The following is a 21,919-nucleotide window of genomic DNA, read 5'->3' as shown; positions in this document are numbered from 1 at the left end:
TTGGACGGGTCTGGGAGAGAAGTCAGGTATGGGGGCTTGGCTATGCCAGTGGAGCACTCTCAATGGCCTGTCCCACCAAGTGCTACAGACAGATATGAGCAAACTGCACTAGAGACCTTACACACACAATCCCACACATGGAATTCCCAGGCCCATCCCTCAGTCCTGGTCTGTTCCATGTGTCCGAAGCCTTCCCTGGACACTCATTAAGACTGTGGTGAATTTGGGGGCCTCTGCCCATTGCTCTGGGCTCACATCTGGGCCCCATCTCTCCTCTGCAGGTTTGCAATTTCAAACAAGTTCTGTTCCATCCTGCAGCTTCCAGAAGACACCCCCTTCCTGGGACTTGGGGAGTGGTCTCCTCCTGTACTAGAGGCCACCTCCTTGGACTCCAGGGGAGCAGCCTGATAAAGCTGAGGCATCTTCCATATGGAGTGATGGTCACACGGTACCCATGGATTCCTGGGGAATGAGTGTTCAGCCTGGGGGCCCTTAGCAGTTTATATGGAGAAAGGCAGAGTTCCAGCTCCTATAGCAGTTTGCCAGGCTGCCAAGCTGGGGAAGGCTAGCCAGAGAGCCAGAGGCTGCCATGCAAACCAGGAAAGCTGAGATCAGCCATCCCTTCCAGAATCCCGAGAGTCCTGACAAGTGCTTCTCCTTGGGCCTCTCACTGTGAACTTCAGGTTTGTTGGTCTCAGGTCCCTCTGTCCCATGAGACCAATCTGGTCCCGGGCTCAGGCACATCTGCAACTCCCAGGACAGCAGCTGCTCTCCACCTCTCAAACCCAAAGCTAAGATCCATTCACCCCTGCCCCTCACCCAGCCTCTAGAGAGGCTGGTGAGCCTGACACATCCTCCCCCCGCAACTCCTGGCAGCAGGGCTCCTGGCCTCCCTCACCCCTGCCAAAACAGAAAGCTGATGGCTGCTGTCATTCCATTTGAAGAACCTTCACAGCAGTCCCAGATCCAGAGAGAAAAAAGAAGGGTGTACACACATGCACACACACACAGCTAAAGGCAGTCAGCTGTTGGTGCTACAGTCAGAAGCACCCAGTCTCATTAGTAATCTCCTTTCTCTGACCCCAGGGCAGGGGAGATGAAGGCAGGGATGGAAGGGAACCTTATATTCTCTCCTTGCTGTCTCCTGGGCTGAGAGAGGCACAGGGCCACCCCTGTCCACTGCAGGCTGTGACCAGCAAACAGAGCTAGCCCCTTCCTCATCTCTCCCCTGGCTTTGTTCCCCAAGACGCAAGGTCAGGCTAAACACAGGAGTAGAGGCAACCCCCACACCCTGCTGCCAATACAAGCCCAGGACCTTGGGCCATGCCTCTTCTGTGGGCAGCTGGTCTCTATCTTACTTTCCCTGCTGATGGCCAAGCCCACACAAGCATGCCTCACAGGGGAGAAGCCCCTTGCTCTCCCCCACATCCCTGGCTTTCTTGCCTCAACCCCCACTCTAGGAGCACAGCTGACAGGCTCCCATGGGAGCGGGGAGGAAGGAGGAAGGGCTTTCATCAAAGAGGTGACGTCAAAACCAGGCAACTTGTGAAACTGTCAGGGGCCGGGAAATTTGGACAAAGGTGTCTAAAAATAAACCCCTGAAGCCAGGAAAAGGCTTTGGTGGCTGAGTTGCTCGCCACCACACCACATGCCACACGTCCTGTTCTGAGGTCTGGAACCCAAGAAGTCTCTTCCCAGGGGTGCCCCTCCAGACGGGCCCATGAGGCTGAGGATGGCACTGACAGGACTGGAGAGGCCTTCCTTGAGTGAAATGGGGGAGGACTCCCCAGAGGTGGCACACTAAGCAGGCCTAGGGCACTGGTATCTTCCTTCCTGCCCACACCACCAGCCAGCCCACTCCCACCTCCAGTCCAACCGCAGCCAGGCAAGCACATCCTGCCCAGCACCCCTTCTGGCCACCACCCTCCAGCTCACAAAGGAAACTCCCCTCTATTTTCCCTGTGCCCCTGCCCTACCACTGTGACAGCCCTCCCCTTTCCAGGTCTTCTCACTCATGATTCTTTAAACCTGTCCTTGACCACCAAGGACACAGCTGGTGACCCAGGGCCTCATTTATTCATTCCTCAGCCCCAACACCAGACTCCAGGGACATCTGAGCTCCCATTTCCATCATCAACACTCTGTCCCTTTCCCCAAGCTGCTTTGGTGAACAAAGTTGCAAGGATCCTCCAAGTGTACCAGGCTCTCACTCCCACTGACTCTCTTGTCCTGTTCCCTGACCCCTGCCACACTGGCCACACCCTCTGTGCAGCCTTTGCTGCCACAGGTTGTCTATCGCCTACCTGGCCCCACAGAGGCTGGGAGGCACAGGGCAGCCTCCCAGGTCAAATACTGCCAACAGGCTGATGTCCCCAAATATATCCACCAGCCCAGCCTTTTCTCAACTCCAGGCCACACATACCATTGCTGACTCCACACCCCCCAACTTAGATGTATCTCAGGCAGCTCCCCTAACATAGCCCAAATAGCTACCTTCCCCGCAAAACCAGGACCTCCCTCAGTTTCCCACATGTCAGTGAAAAGCATCACTACACGCTTGCCCACCTGCCCAGGCCAGAGGGGAGCAGAGCCCTCTGTGACTCCCTCATTGCCTCTCCTTCCCCAACAGCGAATCCACCCAAAGTCCATCAGTTCTATCCCAAAAGTGATTGTAAATCTCTATCCTTGTGCACATCTCTGTAGCCACTGGGCCTGCCCAAGCTGCCACCACTTACAATGGGATTCATGACAGCCTCCTAGGCTAATTCCTCAGCCCTAGGTCTAAGCATCTCCACCTGGTCCCAGGTCTATGGTCCAGTCCCACCCTGCCCAGATATGGGACAGCCCATCTTGTACAGACGTGGCTCCAACTGTGTTATTTTCCTGGCTGGAACACTGCAGTGACTTCCTGCTGCATGTAGATCAAAGCTCTGCCTAGAAGTTCTTATCTCCTCTCTAAAGGCTCTTGTAGGACTCTGCCTTGAGGTTGTCTCCTCTGAGAGGCTGTCCCTGATCATTCTGTCCAAGTTGGTTCCCTGACTTTTCTCACCCTCTCCTTCTCTAGCACATGTCCCATTTTTGTCTGACATTTATTACCTATCTTCATCACCCCACTGTGAATGTCTGTTTCATGCACCAATGTTTCATTCACATTGTGCCCATTATAGCCCCTGGCACACAGACAATAAATACAAGTTAAATGAATGAACAAACAATCACGTCCAAACCCAACTGGGGTCATTTCCCTAGCACCCAAGTTTACAAAACGTTTAGGGGAGGAGGGATGTGTAACAGGGCATGTTTTTACAAAATATATCTCTGTAGACACAGAAATTCCTGTCAGATGACCTGGTGGCTGGCTCTCCTTCCTCCAGGAAGGTTGGGCTGCCAGCATTGCCAGCGACCAAGTCAGGAAGTAAAGGAGACAGAGCCTGCCACTGCTGCCCCAGCCCTGGCCTCTGGGAGCAGGTATATAAGCCCATGCAGAGGCAGGGCCACGGGCAATACATGATTACCTGGGGCCTGCCCAGACACTGGGAGCCTCAGGTCCTTGCTGTGCAGGCCTCCAGCAGGATGAGAATAAAGTGGCCTGTCCATTCATCTGAGCCAGAGTGTGGGATAAGCACTAAGGATGTCTTTGGTCAAAGCCAGAGAGCCAAACTAACCAGACCAGGTTTATGAACAAGCTCTCCATGCTCTTGGGATATGCTCCGGCTCCCACAAGATCTTGGGCATCTGAAAGAGATGCCAACAACCTCTGCCCATCTTCCTAGCTCCACAGGTACCTGTTCCATGAGGGTCCCAGGGTGCTGCTCTGCCAAAACCACCTCTTCCTCCCATTCTAGGCAGGCCTCCTCAGCTCCACCCAAGGGGCCTGGCTGTCCCCAACACACACACCCCAGGCCTGTGCCTCACCTTGATGTAGGTGTCCAAGGCAGGATGGACACGGCGGGTAGCCAGCCAGATGGACAGGATGGTGGTGTAGGGGAAGGTGGCTGTCACCACGTGGCTGGGTGCCGGGAAGGAGAACACCTTGAAGCCAAATTTCTGGTAGAGGTCGATGAGTTCAGGGGAGGGCGATTCCTCACCTTCACTCAGGATCCTGCCCACGGCACATCGGCACTTATCAGGGGGCACCTGGGGAAGCAAAGCATGGGTGTGAGAGTTGGGCAAAGGGAGGAGGCCCTCAGACCTCCTTCCTCCTGGAGTTGTGCCAGATCAGGCCTAAAACAACCACCAGCTCTGACAAGCCATGAAGCCCCAGATACCAGGACAGAGCTAGCTGTTTTCTTACTGGAACCCACCTATGGCCCCTGCCTGTGGCATCGTACCACAGGACTCTCATCTATTCCTTCAACAAACAGGCCACGCCCTGTGGAAACCCAGGGATCATGCTGAGGGGTTAGACTTGGTCTCTGCCCTCCCAGAGGCCAGGAGAGGGAAGGACAGAGAGGACCTCTGACCATCACCCTCCACATGCCTCCACTGAGGGGGCCATTCCACCCCACCATGAGACCCGCTGTCAGCCCCCACGCCCCAGGGCCACCAGCAGAACTGTACAGTGGCTGATCCTTCAGCCTGGGTCCAGCACAATCCTATTAGCTCATTTCCCTCCTATCTCCTGGAGAAGAGCAGGCTTCATGGGCAGAGACATTATGGCAGGCAAGGGAGCAAAACTGAGGAGTAGGAATAAAGAGCTCAGAGCCCTCCAAGGTCATGCCCTAGGAAAGCAAGAACGTGTGTGTGTGTGTGTGAACGTGTGTGTGTGTGTGTGTGTGTGTGTGTGTGTGTGTACACATGCTTGCAGGGTCAGGACCTGGCAAGTGGCTTTGGAGGGGCTGCAGGAAGCACCTGTCAGGACACAGAATTGGGATCACTGGCCTCTGGGTTGCTGGTGAAATTCTGTGAAGACATCATCCTCCCCATCCCTCTCGTAGGGCCAGCTACCATCACCAGAGCCTCTAGACTTCTTCTCCAACCCATGGCCCATCCAAGGACCTATCCCACTTCCTAAGTCCCTTCCTGGCTAAAAGCCAAGACCACTGGGTTCCCCTTCAAGTCTCTATAGGTTGTTAGTGCCTGCACTTTCCACTCTGCTCCTCTCCCTACCTAACTTCCCTCCTCTGGCTCCCAGAAACCTTAGCCATGTAAGGCTCCCGTGTGAGCCTCCATCACTTCCTAGGACTGACCCAAGGCTGCAAGACCCAGTACTCATTTCTCCTCCTGGCATCAGGAGGCCTCACTTTGTCTCACCTACTGCTCCCTGTTTCCCATGTCAGCTTTCCAGGTGCCTAAGTCTGTACCAGCCTTCAGGCTGAGCCCTCAGAGGCATGTGATCTTAAATCCAAGAGATTCAGCACAGACCTTGTACCCTCAATCCTGGGTTTTGCTCAACTCTAAAGGCTCCTTTCTCCCCACCCACCACAAAAAATTTTTTTTTTGCCAGCAGTTCACCTTCACAGGGATGACCCCTAAGTTTAAACAGGCTTCTCCCTCTACCTCCACTTACTCCTGTCCCTACCCCTCCTTCCCAGCACTGTGAAGTCATTATTACCTGTTCTCACCTCTCCCTCCCATTACAGCCCTTTCCAAGCCCTCTCTGAAATCCCCTGGGGGTTTCTCAGCCCTGAATGGCCTCCTCTGCTGAAGCCAACCCAGCCCTTCCTTTTAGTCACAGTTTGCCTGGGACTTGGGCACCTATTCCAGGCTCTCACCTCTAAGCAGACCCTAACGGTAACCCTCAACTGCCTGTGGCTCTGGTCTCCTTGCAGCCCCCTTGAATCCTATGGCATCCAAACCGGGCTCAGAGCTTTAGTAGCAGGCAACAGGGTATAGTGGTCAGAAACACAGCTTGATAGAGGCAAGCCATGGTGTGAATCTGAGTCGTGTGATTCTAGACAAGACCCTTGGGTTCTGGGAGCCCCAGTTCCTCAATACCTATTACAGAACTGCCATATTAAACAAGAAACTTCACGAGAGCTTAGCCTGGGCCCAGCATTCAGCAAGTGCTCCATAATTGTTGGTTATTAGTAGCTATGACACAGTCCAAACAACTGTCCATGGCCTAGAATGCCCAGCGAACCAAACCTCTGAATATGCAGCTCCTCCCTGCCTGTCCTTCAGGTTCAAATGCCCTCTTGGAGAGCCTTTCAGAGTGGTTCAGTGGCACTCTCTTCTCCCCCAATAATTTGCTGTAAACTCTCTTGACCTCCACAAGTCTACCTTGCACACAGTCACTTCTCTTGGCCTAAAACTCCTCCCACCCCACCCAGAGGCACAGGAGACCACTGCAATACCACTTCTTGTCTCTAGATGGTGCAACTGCCCTACTCACAGGCCAAGACTTGAGCATGACCAGATATAGGCAGGAAGTTACCTGGTGGACCTCCTGCTGACAAGCCAAGGGACACTGCCTGCCACAAAGCCTATCTTCATGTCCCTGACCTTACCAACCTGTGCTGTGCAAAAGAAACATCTACATAAGTCACATGGAGAAACAAGTGGAAGGTCACTTGATCTCTTCCTCTCTACTGCTGGCTTGCCTGGGTTTGAGTTCCAGGGTCTTTCCTGGGAACGCTTCAGCAGCCCTCATGGGACTCCCAGCTCAACATCCTCTTCAGTAGCCAAAAGGCAACAGAACACATGTGGTCATCTTGCTTAGAACCGCTCAATGGCTCCCAATTTACCTCTAGGATGAAACTAAATTCACAAGCCAAGTAGGCAAGGTTCTTTTGGAGTGGCCTACATAATACTGCATGAATTTGCCCACACACTCACCTTGCACTCCCCTTCTGCAGCCTCAGGCCCCAGCAGGGGCCACAGCTCAGATGGGCAGGCACCTACGGAGTGTCTGCATGGCAGAGGGAGGGATGGATCCAGGCTCTGGCCCAGCCCGCCTTGCCAGCCTCCTCACCCGCCACACCCCCACACACACCCACATGAAACTATTTGCAGCTCCCCAAACATGCCACGTCCTCCCATGCTTCCTGCCTTTGCGTAAGCTACTTCCTCTGTCTGAAATGTCCTTCTTCACTCTATTCCAGAGTCCCTTCTGCCTGGGAAACTCTTGCCCATCCTGCAAGACTCAGCTCAACTTTCTCCTTCAAAGCCTTCTGTTGCTCTCCACCAAGCAGCCCCTCCTCTCTGATCCCAAGTACCCACCAGGGAGAAGGTCTTGTGCTGCACTGTAACTGATGGCCTCCCCATCTCTCTCCATTACTCCAGGCCTCTAGGCAAAAAGGTCCAGGATCCTGCGCACACAGAAAGTTCTTGAGGCATGCTCAGTGACAGTACATGCATGCACACACAAGCCCTGCACCGTAACAAACTTCCTCTCCCTCTACCTGGAGAAAAGGTGGAGCTCCTGTCACAGTGGAAGAAGGGAGCTAAGAAGGCAGGGCTCCTAGGATCCAGGAGGTGTGTGGGGCACAGCAGCTCCTTTCCTGGCTGAGCAACCCCCTAATTCTACAAGTAAGAACACTTCCTACCCCCTCCCCTGCCTTGGCCTAAGTGGGAGCCTAGAAGGTCCCTCAGCAAGCCTACCACCCACTAAGCAGCCCCATGCAAAGTTGAAGCTGGGAAGCAGCTGAACAAGGCACCAGCAAGAAGGAAATGGAACAGGCCCTAAAATAACCCAGAGAGTGGCAAGGCTGATCCAGTGGCAGAAGAAAGCTTTCCTGGCCTCCCAGTAAAGCCCAGACCCGCCTCCAGGGAAAAGGCCTACTAAGGCTGTCAAGCACCCAGAAGGCTGGGATGTCCCGACGGGCAAGAGACCCCATCCACCTTGGCTCAGTGCAGTATCTTTATTTGGGCCTAACCCTAGGACACAGGCCTGGGCCTCCCAGCTCTACCTGCCTGCTCCTCTTCCTCCCCAGATCAGCTATTTCTCTGGGTACCTCTGCCCAGAACAAGAATTGGATCAGAACTAGTACCTACAAGGAACCACACCCAGGAAACAGGGCAGTGGCCAGGCCCACCACCACTCGGGGTAAAGACAAGCCCATCCAGGATGTGTCCTCAAAGCAAGAGTACCAGGAAAACAATAGAGGCATGCCAGACCCCAGAGCATCTCCTTTGGGCAGAGAAGCCTCCTAAGTCCCATTACTGGGAGAAGAGGGCAATCTGCTTAGAACCTGAAGCTTTCAGGTCTGAACTAGTCCTAAGGCTGGCCCCACTGGCCCTTCCTGAGTGGTGTCACAGTGCCCTGCTGACCCTGTTGTGTGAGGCTATAGTGAAGATAGCCACTTCAGGGCCCCTGCCAAGCCAAGACTTTGATGAGTCTGGGAACTGGACAAGACTGATAATCTTTCAGGATGCAGGAATGAGAAATGGTGTCAGCGGCCCAGACCAAATGTAGCCGTTGGGTTCAGGGTTAATAGAAACAGCCAACCCCAGGCCCACAACCTACACAACCTGACAGGAACAGCAGCACCATCTCTCAAACCCAGGCACAGAGGGCTGCCCTTACTCTTCCCATGCCAGCCTACTGACCCAGAGCTACCCAAGTTAAGGGGGAAATTAGAGGCAGGGCCCTTCATTTGCACTGGTACTCCCAAGGGAATAGAGGAGCTGCACTGGCCCATGACTACAGGGTTGATATGGGACCTCGTTTGCCCTCCTAGGTACTACAGGTCAACACGCCAACCCCCAACTTCCCTGGGACGCTTACGCCCAAAGGCACATGGAGACAGGCACCAGTCAGGACATGAGATGATGCAGACAGCCAGGCCAGAGGACAGGACTCATTCTTCAGGCTCGGGAGGAAAGAGAGGAGTCAACAAGATACCAGCCCTCAAAGGTGAGTTTACTTAGAAACCTTTCAGGAACCTTCCTCTATACCCCTACACCTTCAAACAGAATCCTAAAAATAGCTGATATCTGACCAGGCACTCACCACTTTCCCCAGGTGCTGCCTTCCAAGCCTAAGCTCATTAAATCCAAACAGGCTTCTATGGTTGGTACTGTTTTCACCCCTGTTCCTGATTCAGCCAACATCACACAGCAAGGCAGTGCTGAAGTCAGGATTCAAACCCAAGCAGACCAGCTTCAGAGCTGCACTACACAACCCAGAGGCATCCAAGAGTCCGAGAAATTGGCCCTGGCAAGGAGCAGGCTTCACAATGGCTTTTCCCTGTACTTTGCCACCTCACATTGCCCAGACAACCCGCAGGAGGCTGGGACTAAACCAGAAAGGCAGGCAGGGTCCCTAAAAGTACAAAGTCCCAGTGGCATGAGGTCCTCAGGCAGGACTGGATGTCAAGTGTGATACCCACCTATTAAGGGCTGGGTATTGGACCATATACTTATCAATTAGCCCCCATAAAACAAAAACCCTGAGGTAGGGATTCTTTTATTCTCATGTGATAGATGAGGAGATAGACTCAGACAGGCCAAGTGAGTCACTTAAAGTCACACACTGGTTAGCAGTGGAGCCTTGATTCAAACCTATAAGGGCAAATCCAAAGCCCCTTCCTCTCACACCTCATCTCACCTCACCTCAAGGACAGTTCTAGTGGGCAGAGAGGAGCTCGTGCCTCCAGACCTGTTCCACATAGTTAACCTGCTGCACAGCAAATGCCTGGACTCCACTTGGCAGAAAATAACCATGGAGTAACCAGGATAGGGGGCAGCCTGGGCCCTCAGGAAACATCCCAGCCCACATTCCCATTGCCCTTGTTGAGGAGGTCAGTCCTGGGAAATCTTGCTCCCTCACCCCTTCCCAGGCTCCATCCAAACTAAGTGCCTCCAGGGAGGGCAGGGAGCCTCCTCTCCACACATACTGAGGGAAGAGGGAGTGTGACACAGGCCTATGTCAGAACTCTCACCAGCCTCAGCCCCTGCAGACCTAGTGGCCCTGGGCCTTGGTTCTCACTGGACTAGGGGAAAGGGGGCTTTGATGGCAGTCTTGCTTACTAAAGGCAGAAGCAAGTACCACCAGTTCCCCAACCCACTCCATGCCTGGAGCAAACACCACCTCCTAGGTGGTAGGTGTAAGCAGCAAATACAGGTCCACATAAATTGAACTAGCTGCCACACTCCTCTTGCCCCAGCCAGGCTCCCCAAACAAGCAAGCAGGCAGGTTGCTTAAGTCCCAAACACAGCAGCGGAAGTGGTGGTGGCACGGAGTGGGGCAGGAGGTAAAGGGCCAGCCTGGCAGACAGGATGGGCCCACAGGCACAGTGACAGCAGCCCATCTACTAGGGCCTGTCCACGGGCCAGAGCAGGCCAGGATCAAGCGAGGCACTCAGGGTCCTCCCAGCTCCTTCCTTCCCCTCCAACACTGAAGGCTCCCAGAGGGACAAGGCCCAAAAAGGGAGCCTGAAGTCACTTTCCAAGCCCCCAGCACCCACCCCAGAAGCAGGGCTGAGAGCAGAGCAGTTTTTCTAGTCAGGACCCTTCTTCAGCCATGCAAGGGCAGTATGGACCAGTGTGTGTAAGGTAGCAGATCTGTGACTGATATCCACCTACACATGACCCTTATCTCTGAACTCATCCCCCTTCCCTTGCATACCTTGAAGAGGAACGGCCCACACTCCATGAATGCTGGGCTCTGAGGTGGGTGAGTACACCCATGAGCCCCTGCCAGGGTCTGTCCACTTCCCAAGAGACTTCTTCCCTACCTTCCCATCCCCAACCATGCCAAGGCTTTCAGGGATGGAGAATGGAATCCTTCCTCCTGCCTCACAGGAACCACTCACCCAGACCTGCAGCCTCTTCCCATATAGGACTCCAGGGCTCAAGGCTAAGAGCTCCAGCAGCAGCTACTATGAACAGGTCCACAGCAACTGCCACTGTCCCACCTTAGTGGTACCCTTTCTTGTGCTACTTCCTGAGTCCACACCCAGCCTAGGTGGGACCAGCTTCCTCCCTGCCCAGCTGAGGACAGGAAAAGGCATGCCTAGGGAACTGTCCGTCACACCTCATGGGGGTGGGCAGCATCTAAAGGTGGCACCTCTCACCTGGTTACTCACCACCCCACTCACAGAGACTGACACAGCCTCACTGCCTCTCCACACTCACAGAGAAGCAGATACTGGCACCTGTTGCTCTGGGCAAGGGAAGGACACAATGGGGATGGGACACTCAACAGGTCAGCCTCTATTCTCTTTCTCTGAGAACCAGAGCATGCCCCAGACTGCATACTGCTGGTGGAGGCAGCCTAGGGGGCAAAAAGCTTGGGTTCTCAGCCCACTCCAGGACCAGAATGGGGCCTTTCCTCTAGGCTCCTAACACCCACACACTGGCAGGTCCTGGTCCCCATGGTACCCTAGTGCCCAACACAGAGCCTCGTACAGAGCAGGTGCTCAGATATTTGTTAAATGAAAACAAAAACGTATGAGATCAGCACCTTACTCCTACTATCTGAACCTGTTTTCCCCTCCATAATAGGGACTGTGGACCAGGAGGCCTCAGGTCCTTCCGGACCAGTCTGTGATAGCCACGAGTACCTGAAGCCTGGGGGTCCATGGTTCCCTGAACCTGTTACAATCTCTGTCAGGCAGAGAATGCAATGACCAGCTCCCACAGTAGATGGGGACCCAAGTGTCCCTGAGCCATCCCACGTGCCAGAGTGTGATGTAGCTCTAAATGGGGACACAGGTGTCTTTCGGACTGACCCAGGACTGGGAGGGGCAGGGTCACAAGGGCCATCTTGACCTGTTCATCATCCTCTGTGCCAGCCAAATGACCACAGCCAGGCCAAGGGTCTAGGTTTGCTCAGTCTGACCTCTCAGCACATGTTAGCACAAGTGGTTTTCCCACCTGTCTTTGTTGTTGTTAAGCATCTGTTGAGGGCTAAGTGCTGGGATAAATGCCTCACCTATATCACTTAACTCTTCTCAGTCTACTATGAAGCAGGTATTTTATCATTACTCTGCAGACAAGGAAATACAGGCTCAGAAAGATTATGTGATATGCCTAAGATCACTCAGCAGGATAGTGATGGGACAGAATCAGAACTCGGGATTGCTAGCCTCAAGGCTGTGCTCTCAGGCCACAGTCCCCCAGACAAGCACCCAAGTCAGACTATGACCAACCAACCCTGGAGACCCAGGGCCCACCCCATGGGGTCCACCACATCTCTGGGAAAGCTGCAGGAGGCAGTGGCCAGGCCAGAATATCCCATGCAGGTTTCTTCCATCTCACTCTTCCCTAGACCAGCCTCCAGCACTGACCCCAGAGTACCCTGCTGCCTTAGCCCTTTCCCATCCAGGAATTAGCACTTCCAACCCAAGAGGCAACATGTTGATTCCAGAACAGGCAGACATGCCAATGGGAAGAGAGCCAGATGCAAGGACTCTCCTTGCAGAAGGCTCTGACAGGGCCAGGTGTGGAAGGAGGAGCAGGGGCTTACACAACAGAGCCTTTGAAGGGGTGAGGGTCACACATCTGATCTAGGAGCTCCCCATAGCCCACTGTCTGTCCCATCTCACTCAGGCTCCAGTGCTCCCAACTTCAGTTAGTGCCATCTCCTGGCCATGTGACTGCAAAACCTCAACCAACCCATGTCACCTCTCACCTGGGCCCAGCCCAATCTCTTCTATGGCCTCCTGCCTCATCTCCTTCCCTCCTCCACTTGCCCTTCAGCTAACTTCCTAAAACAAAGGTGGCAAATTGTGCCACACCCTTCTCTTCAACCTGCTGTACTTCCCTACCACCTGGCTGAGCAAACCCTTCCACCTTTCTCCACCCACGACATGTCTACTAACCACAATTCTCCGGTCATCCCATGTCTTCAGGCTCTTGCTGTCGCAGTTTTCTTAGCCAAGTACCCCTTCCCAACAGAGCAAAAATTCTACTTACGTGAGAAGGCCCAGTTGACATCTACCCCTTCTCTGAGCCTCCCCAGCAGACTCATGGCAGCCTCCCTGAACCTACAGCTCAAAGTTCTGTGGACATCAAGCACAGTGTCTTGCTGGAGAATCACTTGTGTGGGGCTGACATGTCAGCCACACAGCTTCCTGAGGGCACAGCCAGGTCTGATTCATCTCCAGAGTGTAGGTGTAGAGTAGAACCTGGCACAGACAGGGAGCCAGCACACCCTGTTTCAACTAGTGCCCCAGTGAGCCAGTCAGCAGGCATTGGGTAGGCTGCAGGGCTTGTCCACTTGAGCTCTCCAGGCAAAGAAATCAGAGCTGGGGATTCCAAATGCTTGGTTTGGCACAGCTTAGTATTAGAGGCTGAAGAACCCTTGACAGAGCTGCCAGCCCATCCAGCTGTGGGCAGCACCACCCCATAGCATAGCAGTAGGCTACACTGGCAAGCTCTGACTCACCATAGGTTGTAAGAACAGCCAGACGCCCACAGGGTGCTAGTGATGCTGGATTAGTCTTTGACATCAGCATTCTGAACAATCTTAGTAGCTCATCTGGCTCCACTAGCCCCCTAGGCCATCTCCCAACTAGGCAGCTTGAGGTCTAAGGAAATGCCATATCACTGGGTTGGGGGGCATCAGAATGGCTGAAGAGGTAAGATTCCAAGCCCCATGCCCAGGGACTGCCCTCTCAGCCCTCAAGGGCCTACAACTATGGCAGGAGAGCTGAGGGATGGAAAGCACAGAAACAGCAAGATGTAACCCCAAAGAGTGGGCAGAATCTGAATGGCTTGGCCTTAGAGCACTGGCCCCAAATGGAGATGGAAGGAGGGATGACAAGAAGAGGAGGCAGGGGACCAAAGTCCTGGCAGAAGCTAGGGATTCATGGTGGTATAGTCCACTGCATTTGGAAATCCACAATTAGCCATGGGCAAGGGGAACCAGACCTGGGCAAACAGAAAGCCCACATATGGATGCTGGGAGCAGAAGTCCAGGCTAAATCTGGAAGGCGCTTCAAGCTCTTAGAGGAGGGGTGTGAAAGCCAGCTTGAAGATTCTCCCACCCTTTCCTCAGCAACCAAAACTACCCTCCCCAAAGAAGCCCTGGCCCACCAGGTCCATCAATGGAGCAGAACCCTATGGAGGCTCCTTACCATGTGGGGGTTGTCATAGTAGACAGCGATGGAGCGGAGCTTGGGAGAGATGCTGCAGCTCTCGGTGAAAAGCCGCCCAGTCTCACCATAGGGCCCCATGTGGAACTTGTAGGCCACAGTGACGTTGCGGATGGGGGGTGACCCAGCACTCACTGCCACCCCAGCCAGCAGCCCTGAGTACCCGGCAAAGGCCAGCAGCGTCAGCAGCAGTAAGAGAGTCAGGCCCCCAATCAGGCCCAGTAGTAGCAGGTCCGACATGGCTCTGGACCCCCCACACTGCACCTCAAGGCAGCTGTAAAGGAGAAAGAAGGGAGAGGAGGCTGGTAGCCTGCTCTGACAATGTGCCCACCTGCCCGCCAAGCAGTTCTGGCCCAACCTCCTCAGTCCTGCCTTGGGTGCTCTGACCCAGAGAGGGGAGGGGCCAGAGGTGTTTACACACACAGTGACCTAGAAGGGAGCTACAAAGGATGACTGAAGCCACAAGCCTCTTTATTTCTTAATCGCAGTTGGTGAGGATCTCAGAGCAGCTCTACCTGTGAGCTGGCAGCCCTGGTCATACCTGGGGAAACTGAGTCATAGAGGGGCACAGGAGTGAGTCAGCCAGAGACATACTCCTGGCCCTGAAAAGTCTCCCCCAAGATGCACCAGATACCAGCCAGCCTGCCTTTCCTCCACATTACCTCTTCCTCCCCACAGCTGAACCACGCCACCAGCCCAGCCTCCGCAAGCCTCAGGGAGGACTGCCAGAGGGAGGACTGGCAAATGCTAGGGTTCAAACACTTATTAATGAACAGGGAGACAAACCATACCGAACAAAAACCCGTGAGGGAAAATGTGCCTCAGGAAGAGAATTCCATAAGAAATTCTCCTTTTCTAAGTACATCTGGCCTTCAGGGACCTTGCAATCCAGCAAGCTCACCCATCCAGAACCAGAGGAAAGACCAGAGCAAAACAGCCTGAGCAGCTAGAACAAAGTCCAACACTAAGCTTTCCAGACTTGAACCACCAATGTTAACAAGCTTCATCCCAATTTTCCAGCCCATAGAAGAAACAGTGAGGAGTAAGAGGAAAAGGCTGCTAAAAGGGGAGTCGCATAGCAGGAAGAAGTAACAATTATCCATAAGAGGAAAAGAAGCTGTTCAACAGCAGGCCCAGGAACGTAACACAGAGGCCAGTGTGTGAGCTATTCAAGGCAGGCTGCCTAGGTCTTCAGGCAGCTTGGGGTCAGAGGCCTAACCCTCTTACAAGGAGGGCTTGACCTGAGTTGCCCAGGCGGGGGGAATAAATCACAGCCCAGAGAAGACTGTTTAAAGAGGAAGGGAGCCATGTGACCCACTGGGGGGACATTCCCACCTCAATTATTTAAAAGTAATATTTAACATTTAAAAAGTTTTGAAGCTGAAAAGGCCACACTGCAGCTTTGTGGAAAACTTAGCTCTGTGTAATTATTTCTTCCCTGTGGGTGCTGGGTGTTGATTTTATGCAAAAAAAAAAAAAAAAAAAAAAAAAAAAAAAAAAAACTGTCTTTGGAGTCAATGAGCACACAGTATTTGCTCACAAAGAGGCAAAGTAAATTTCTAAACTTTTGGTGTCAGGAAATTGAGGTGTTGCCCACTAGTCTCACCCATCTGTGCTTCTACCCATCAGTATCTCTCTCTTTTCTGCCTGTCCTACTCATCTCCAGTTACTTTCATTCCAATTTTCTTTGATAATGATGAGAAATCTTCCACAGAACACTTACTATATGCCAGGCACTGTCTAAATGTTGAAACACAGCTACTTCATTACCTTAAAGCAATCAAGAGGTAGGTAAGGCTAAAGGTACAAGTGGTTAGAGGTTAAGAGACTTGCCTAAGGTAACACCAGGTATTAAACAGAGCCACGTGGACCAAAATGCAGGCAACACAAGCCCAGACACTCTGACTCCAGGCCCCCATTTCCACTTTCTCTCTCTTCTCTGGTGACTGGCTTCCAGAAAGGCTCAAGCATTAAATCCTTGTTGGACATCTCTGAGCCCAAAGCTGGAAAACTCTCAGCATCTAGGCCCCCACTTGCCTTGGGAATGACAGACTCTCACCCTGATCTGCCATTTCAGCTGAACACTTCCTGTCTCCTCAAGGAAACTTAGTATCTACCTTTCTCTTCCTCTCACTTCCCAAACTGCTCAGAAAGGGGGCGGGGGAGAATGCACCTGTGCGTCTCAGAGGCTTGGTCGGCACGGGGAGGGGTAACATGAATTTCCCCTATATTCAAAAGTAAAGGAAGACGGTCTGGGAGTTCACCTGAAATGCCAGGCTCACTTTTAGTAACTGCTTGCATCCAGTGCGGCAGGAGCCGAGCGCTCCAGTGCTGGGAGCTGAAAGAACAGCCACCCCTGCCCAGGAAATAACCACTGAGCCGACCATCGTGCCCTGACTACCCTCCTCAGGGAAAGCCTACCGGGGCCTCTAAAGCACCGTCGTCCCATTCTCAAACCCTTTGGGGGAAATCAGAAGCTAAACCTAGCTTTACAAGGTCAGGGCTCTTCACTGGAGCTCTGGTCACGCCCCTCTTCCTGGAGGGCTCCAACCACACTTGGCGCTCAGAAACTGCCGCTGCCGCCGACCTTGGGCAGACTGCGCCCTCCCTCTAGCCTCGGTTTCCCCTCCGCTCGGAGGCCCGGCATGAACGCGTGCGGCCGGTGCCGGCGAGCGTCAGGGAAGGCTGCGCCCAGCCGGCTTCCTGGTGCCGCTCACGTGCGAGGCGGCGGAGGGCCGGGCCCTTAAACGGCCCCAGTCCTAGGCTAAACTTCGGTGCTAGCAGGCAGCGGGTGGACTATGGTGGGTCGGGGACCGCCGCCTCCCACTTTCGGATTCCAGCCCCTGCTCATCCCGGGCCTCGCCTATTTACTCAGAGCCTTTCTCTTCGCCCACCTCCTCACGGAGCCCCACGCACATCTGTAACTTAAGGGACGCTAAAGTTTGCAGCCCAGGCTGCGAGGCGCGGCCTTGGGGGACAGGGGCGGAGTTAAAACGCGACTCGCGCCTCTTTCCCCCACCTCCACGGCCCCGGGGCATGCCCTGCACCGGTGGCCGCCGCAGTGGGCTGCCCGTAAGAGTAGGGGCTGCCCCAACGTCGCATCCAGGCCCTCGGACCCGGCCGAGGCCATCTGTGGGCAAGACGATGCAAAGAGCGGCCCGGGCCGCGGGGGTCACGGAGGGGACACGGGGAGTCCTGAGGTCGCGCCAGGGCGGACAGGGGTCCCAGACCTACGCCCCAGCGGGTATGCCTCTTCTCTGGCCCGGCCCTCACCTCAGCAGCCGCCCGCTGCGGACGCCGATCCGCGCAGGCGGCTCAGGGCTCGGTTACGGAGCCTGCGCGCGCCCGCCGCGCACGCTCGCTCCGCCCCCTCTCGCGGCGGGACGTGGCCGTGGCCGTGGGCGCGTGCGCGCGGGAACCCGAGAGCGGAGCCTGCCCCACCCCGTCTCCATGGCAACGGGCGTGCGCCTAGTCCCAGCGCCAGCTGCGGCGGAACCCACGGCGTACCTTCCCGCCTCCAACAAACTATCCGGTTGCTGAGGTTGATTTAGCAACACCCCCCCGGCATCTGGGTTGCCAGGAGCACCATAATGACAGCCTGGCCCAGGCTTGGGTACGGGAGGCAGCCCAGTGGTCCGCAGTAGAGGGCCAGGCTGGGGACCAGGGAGCTGGGGCTGAGGAGAATTTGTATAGGCTAAGGAGGTGCAGCACAGCAGTATCAGCCTCTGGCATTTGTACCACCTTTAGTCCTGCCACTTTCTCTCACTGTGGCTTCACAACAGACTTGGGAACCAAGCAAGGCATACACAGCTGAGGAAGCTGAAGCCCAGTCTGGGCTCGTGGAAGAAACTGGTGGATCCAATCTCTGCGTAGTGCAAATATCTGCTTCCTGCCTCCGTCCACCCATTCCCACTTCCGTGAGTACATTCATCCATGCAACACTTATTATCACTCCTTGCCAGGACAGTTCTAGGGGCTGGGGATAGAGTGAACAAAACCAAGGCTCCGCCCTCCTGGAGTTCACGTTCCATGGGAATGCCCTTCTTCCAGGCTCCTCCCTCAGTGCCCGGGTTGTAGCTGGGGGAGGCTGGTCTACTTTTCTGGTTTAGCGATAACTTACGTGATTCCCACATCAAGTGTAAGCTCCTTGATGATTGGTTCAATCTTCGCCTCAAATTTCTGAGGACCTACAAACTACAAAGCACTCTTCTAGGGGCCCAAAGATAAAACGCTCCCCTAGTGAGAGTCCCGGACTTTTGGTGGGAGGTGGGGAACGTGACAACTATGCTTCTAAGCTTGGCTACAAGACCGGCGAGGCCAAGAGCTACTTTGGTATCCTGACAAGGACTGATGTTTGGGAGGGGATCCAGCAGATGGGAACACCACGAAGGTGGTGGTGGGAAAAGTCAGCAGTCACAGGGTGGTTCACCTTGTGGATCCCCACTACTGCACCAGCAAAGAGCAGGCTGGGCACACAGAGGCAGTCAGAATCCCAGCTTCCTTTCCCTGTGCTTCACATTCTTCCTTCTGCAGGCAGGGGAGATTGAACTTTATCCACAGGGCCAAGCCTGTCCCAGCTCTCTAGGCACACTGGCAGAACAGGCAGCTGGACCCTCACAGGCACTCCGGGCTGGGCCAGTGCAGGTCGCAGCAGTTGTTTTACCTATGAACATCAAGCACATGGTCAAACCCTCAGCTTAGGTGCCCCAGGCAGGCGGGCTACACACTTAGAAGCATTTCCTTTGACACAACGAGCGGCCATGGCCCAGGCTCAGAGACTGACAGCCTGCGGGGTCTGCGTGGTCATTTCTCCTGCTTCTCAGAAGGTGGTGAGCTTTTCCCAGGAAACCATTATAAGGAGGTGCCCATTCTTTATCTTGTTCTCTCTGCTCACTTCCTTTAGCCTGACTGGGGAACTCTAGAGCCCCACATCAGAGTTCAGCATGTGCCTCAGGAGCTTCAGCACCTCTTTTGTGGAAGGAGAGTCCGCTGGTGACTGGAGCTGCAGGCCATCACATCAGCCTGCCCAGCTTCACCTCAGGCTGCTTCCAACAGTGCCAAGTGAAGTCCCTTGGCAGGATCCCTGCAAGGCAGCGGCTGGCCACCAGGAGGCAGCAGCCTACTCTGCAAGGCACTTTCTTTACTCCAACCCCTTGTTAACAAGTTGGAGGAAACAAGTTCGCCCAGCCACCTGCTACCACCCTCCACTCCCAATCTTTTTTTTTTTTTTTTTTGAGACAGAGTCTCGCTCTGTCGCCCAGGCTGGAGTGCAGTGGCGCGATCTCCACTCACTGCAAGCTCCGCCGCCTCCCAGGTTCACACCATTCTCCTGCCTCAGCCTCCCGAGAAGCTGGGACTACAGGCCCCCACCACCACGCCCGGCTTATTTTTTTTTTTACTTTTTTTTTTTTTTTTTTTTTTTTTTTGAGACGGAGTCTTGCTCTGTGCCCCAGGCTGGAGTGCAGTGGCGCGATCTCGGCTCACTGCAAGCTCCGCCCCCCCGGGTTCACGCCATTCTCCTGCCTCAGCCTCCCGAGTAGCTGGGACTACAGGCGCCTGCCACCTCGCCCGGCTAATTTTCTTGTATTTTTAGTAGAGACGGGGTTTCACCGTGTTAGCCAGGATGGTCTCGATCTCCTGACCTCGTGATCCGCCCGTCTCGGCCTCCCAAAGTGCTAGGATTACAGGCTTGAGCCACCGCGCCCGGCCTTTTTTTACATTTTTAGTAGAGACGGGGTTTCACCATGTTTTGCCAGGATGGTCTCAATCTCCTGACCTTGTGATCCGCCCGCCTCGGCCTCCCAAAGTGCTGGGATTACAGGCGTAAGCCACCACGCTCGGCCTCCACCCCCAATCTTATCTCCCAATAGCACAGATTCCCCTATCATGAGTCCAGACTTGGCCTTCATCTCCTCTTGCCTTCCTCTGTCCAAGGAATCACTACAGAGATTCTTTCTCTATCCTTCTTTGTACATTTCCAGAAAATTGTTTCCCCAGGGCCCCTCCCCTTGAAGAATTAAACAGGAAGCTGGAGTAGACTGTCCCTTCTTTCCCCCACCTCTCACACTCCAAAGCTCTGGTTAACTCTGTGGGCCAGTGACTTAGATTCCCCAACACGGATGACAATCAGAGAATACACATGCAGTAAGAATGCTTTCGCTGCCACCAGCCACTCACAGACACACCATCTCCCACCCTCTGAAGGCACTGTGCCCAATCCCCAGCCACTCACTGGTCTAGTCAGGGCTGCCCCTTCACTGGTCTTGCCTTGGCTGAGGACTAGCTAGCTTCAAGCCACTCTGAAGTCAGCTTGCTGTTTCCCCTGGAGCCTGGTAATACATCCTTCTTCAGGTGAACAAAAGCAGAAAAAGCCCAGTGAACCCCACTGCAACAAAGAGCCTGCCAGCAGTCTTCCTTCTTCTGCTCCTGCCTATCTCACCACCCAAGGGCTATCCCAGAGCCCACTATGTTCTAAGATCTATTCCTTTCACCACCACCCAGCCAAACAGCTATCCAGACAATTCCTTGATCAAGCAACACTGCCTTCTTGAGTTTAAATTTTATTTTACAAAAAGAGAAATAAAGAAAACTGATAGGCAGTTATACTGACTTACAATTGTTCTGTTTGCTTTTTTTTTTAAAAAAGTGACATGAAACACAAGTAAAAATAAATACGTCATAGAAACAGCCAGTTGCCCAGTCTCTGGCGCAGGAGCGCCTGCCCTGCTGAGAGGAGGGAAGCCCATGATCACACCAGCAGCTGGATCACCCAGCCACAGATGCTCCTCAAAGCCAGGCACAGGTCCCAGGCCTCAGGGGCGTCCTGAGGAAAGAAGACGGAAAACCAAAGCCAGATGCCAGGACCCTGGGGCCACCTCATTATCCCCCACTCCTCCTGGCAGCAGTCTGGTCTTAGTGGTTGTCCATAGCAACCCCCCTTAACCCACCTGGACCCTCTTCCCCTGACCTCTCTGAAGATGGTACAAGGGAAAAACCTGTCTTGGGCAGGCTGGGGGGGATTCTTCTGGTGAGTCCCCAGCCCACCCTGAGTAACACAACCAGATAACAGTCATTTTACACCCAGGTGCAGATGAGCACAGCACACACATACATACACACGCGCGCGCGCACACACACACACACAGCTGGGCTGAGCTCTCTTCCAGGGAGGGTCCTGGGTCCGGTCACAGTATTAGGTCCTCTCTCTTCTGAATATCATCCCAGTAGTGGCAGCAGAGAGTACCCAAACCTCCCCAAGCCCTCTGCATTGCAGACACTGCAGCCTGCTTGGCTACCCCTCCCCAACGCACTAGATTACTATGTCAAATAGACCTGCAAAAGCGAAAGGTGCACACTCAGGTCCCTGAAGAGCAAAGAAGTTGGACACTGCCTGCTCAAGAAGTTCATCGTTATAAGACTCAGATATTCATAAAAGGCCTAGGGCCAAGCTAGTAGCACAGAAAAGCCATTAAGGGGATCACAGCAAAATACACAGGGCAGAAGAGAAGAGCTGGCAGCAGGGGAACAGAGTCTGAAGGTGACCAATGGAGAGCACAGCATTCTCAAATAGTCCTTGAGATACTGATTCCTGGGAGTAGTCAGCAGAGGGCCAGAACATCTCCCCGGTGTCCTTTTGGGGAAGGATGACTTCACCTAGTTTTGGAGGTGAAGAGCCACTGAGCTGGGTGCACAGAAGGCCATGGCTCAGAAGGGAAAGACTGATCTTCTGAGAAATCAAAAGGAAGTGGGGGCTGGGAGCAGTGGCTCATGCCTGTAATCCCAACATTTTGGGAGGCCAAAGCAGGCGGATCCACTTGAGGTCAGGAGTTCAAGGCCAGCCTGACCAACATGGTGAAACCCCGTCTCTACTAAAAAATACAAAAATTACTGGGCGTAGTAGTGTGCACCTGTAATCCCAGCTACTTGGGAGGCTGAGG

At 54.1% G+C, this 21,919-nt stretch overlaps 1 protein-coding gene across 13 annotated transcripts in view; it reads right to left on the bottom strand.

Annotated features, from left to right (window-relative positions):
- Positions 1-21,919, bottom strand: part of LOC105480508 (RAD54 like 2) — a 167,848-nt gene that overhangs the window by 15,692 nt on the left and 130,237 nt on the right. For 6 of the 13 annotated variants that reach the window (XM_011739490.3, XM_011739495.3, XM_071091792.1 and 3 more), the window contains 2 exons: positions 13,965-14,256; positions 3,916-4,137 (listed from right to left, as the gene is read on the bottom strand). In XM_011739490.3, the coding sequence (XP_011737792.3) occupies positions 3,916-4,137; positions 13,965-14,256 (514 nt within the window). Of the gene's footprint in view, positions 1-3,915; positions 4,138-7,188; positions 7,251-8,668; positions 8,754-13,964; positions 14,257-16,155; positions 16,209-16,246; positions 16,340-17,001; positions 17,394-21,919 lie in introns of those variants that run through there. The other 7 variants (XM_011739503.3, XM_071091796.1, XM_011739504.2 and 4 more) reach the window with 7 other exon arrangements.

This window comes from Macaca nemestrina, chromosome 2 (assembly GCF_043159975.1).
Source record: "Macaca nemestrina isolate mMacNem1 chromosome 2, mMacNem.hap1, whole genome shotgun sequence".
NCBI classification, from domain to species: Eukaryota; Metazoa; Chordata; class Mammalia; order Primates; family Cercopithecidae; genus Macaca; species Macaca nemestrina.
Note: the sequence above shows the minus strand (reverse complement) of the source record. Positions and strands in the feature narration are given on the sequence as shown.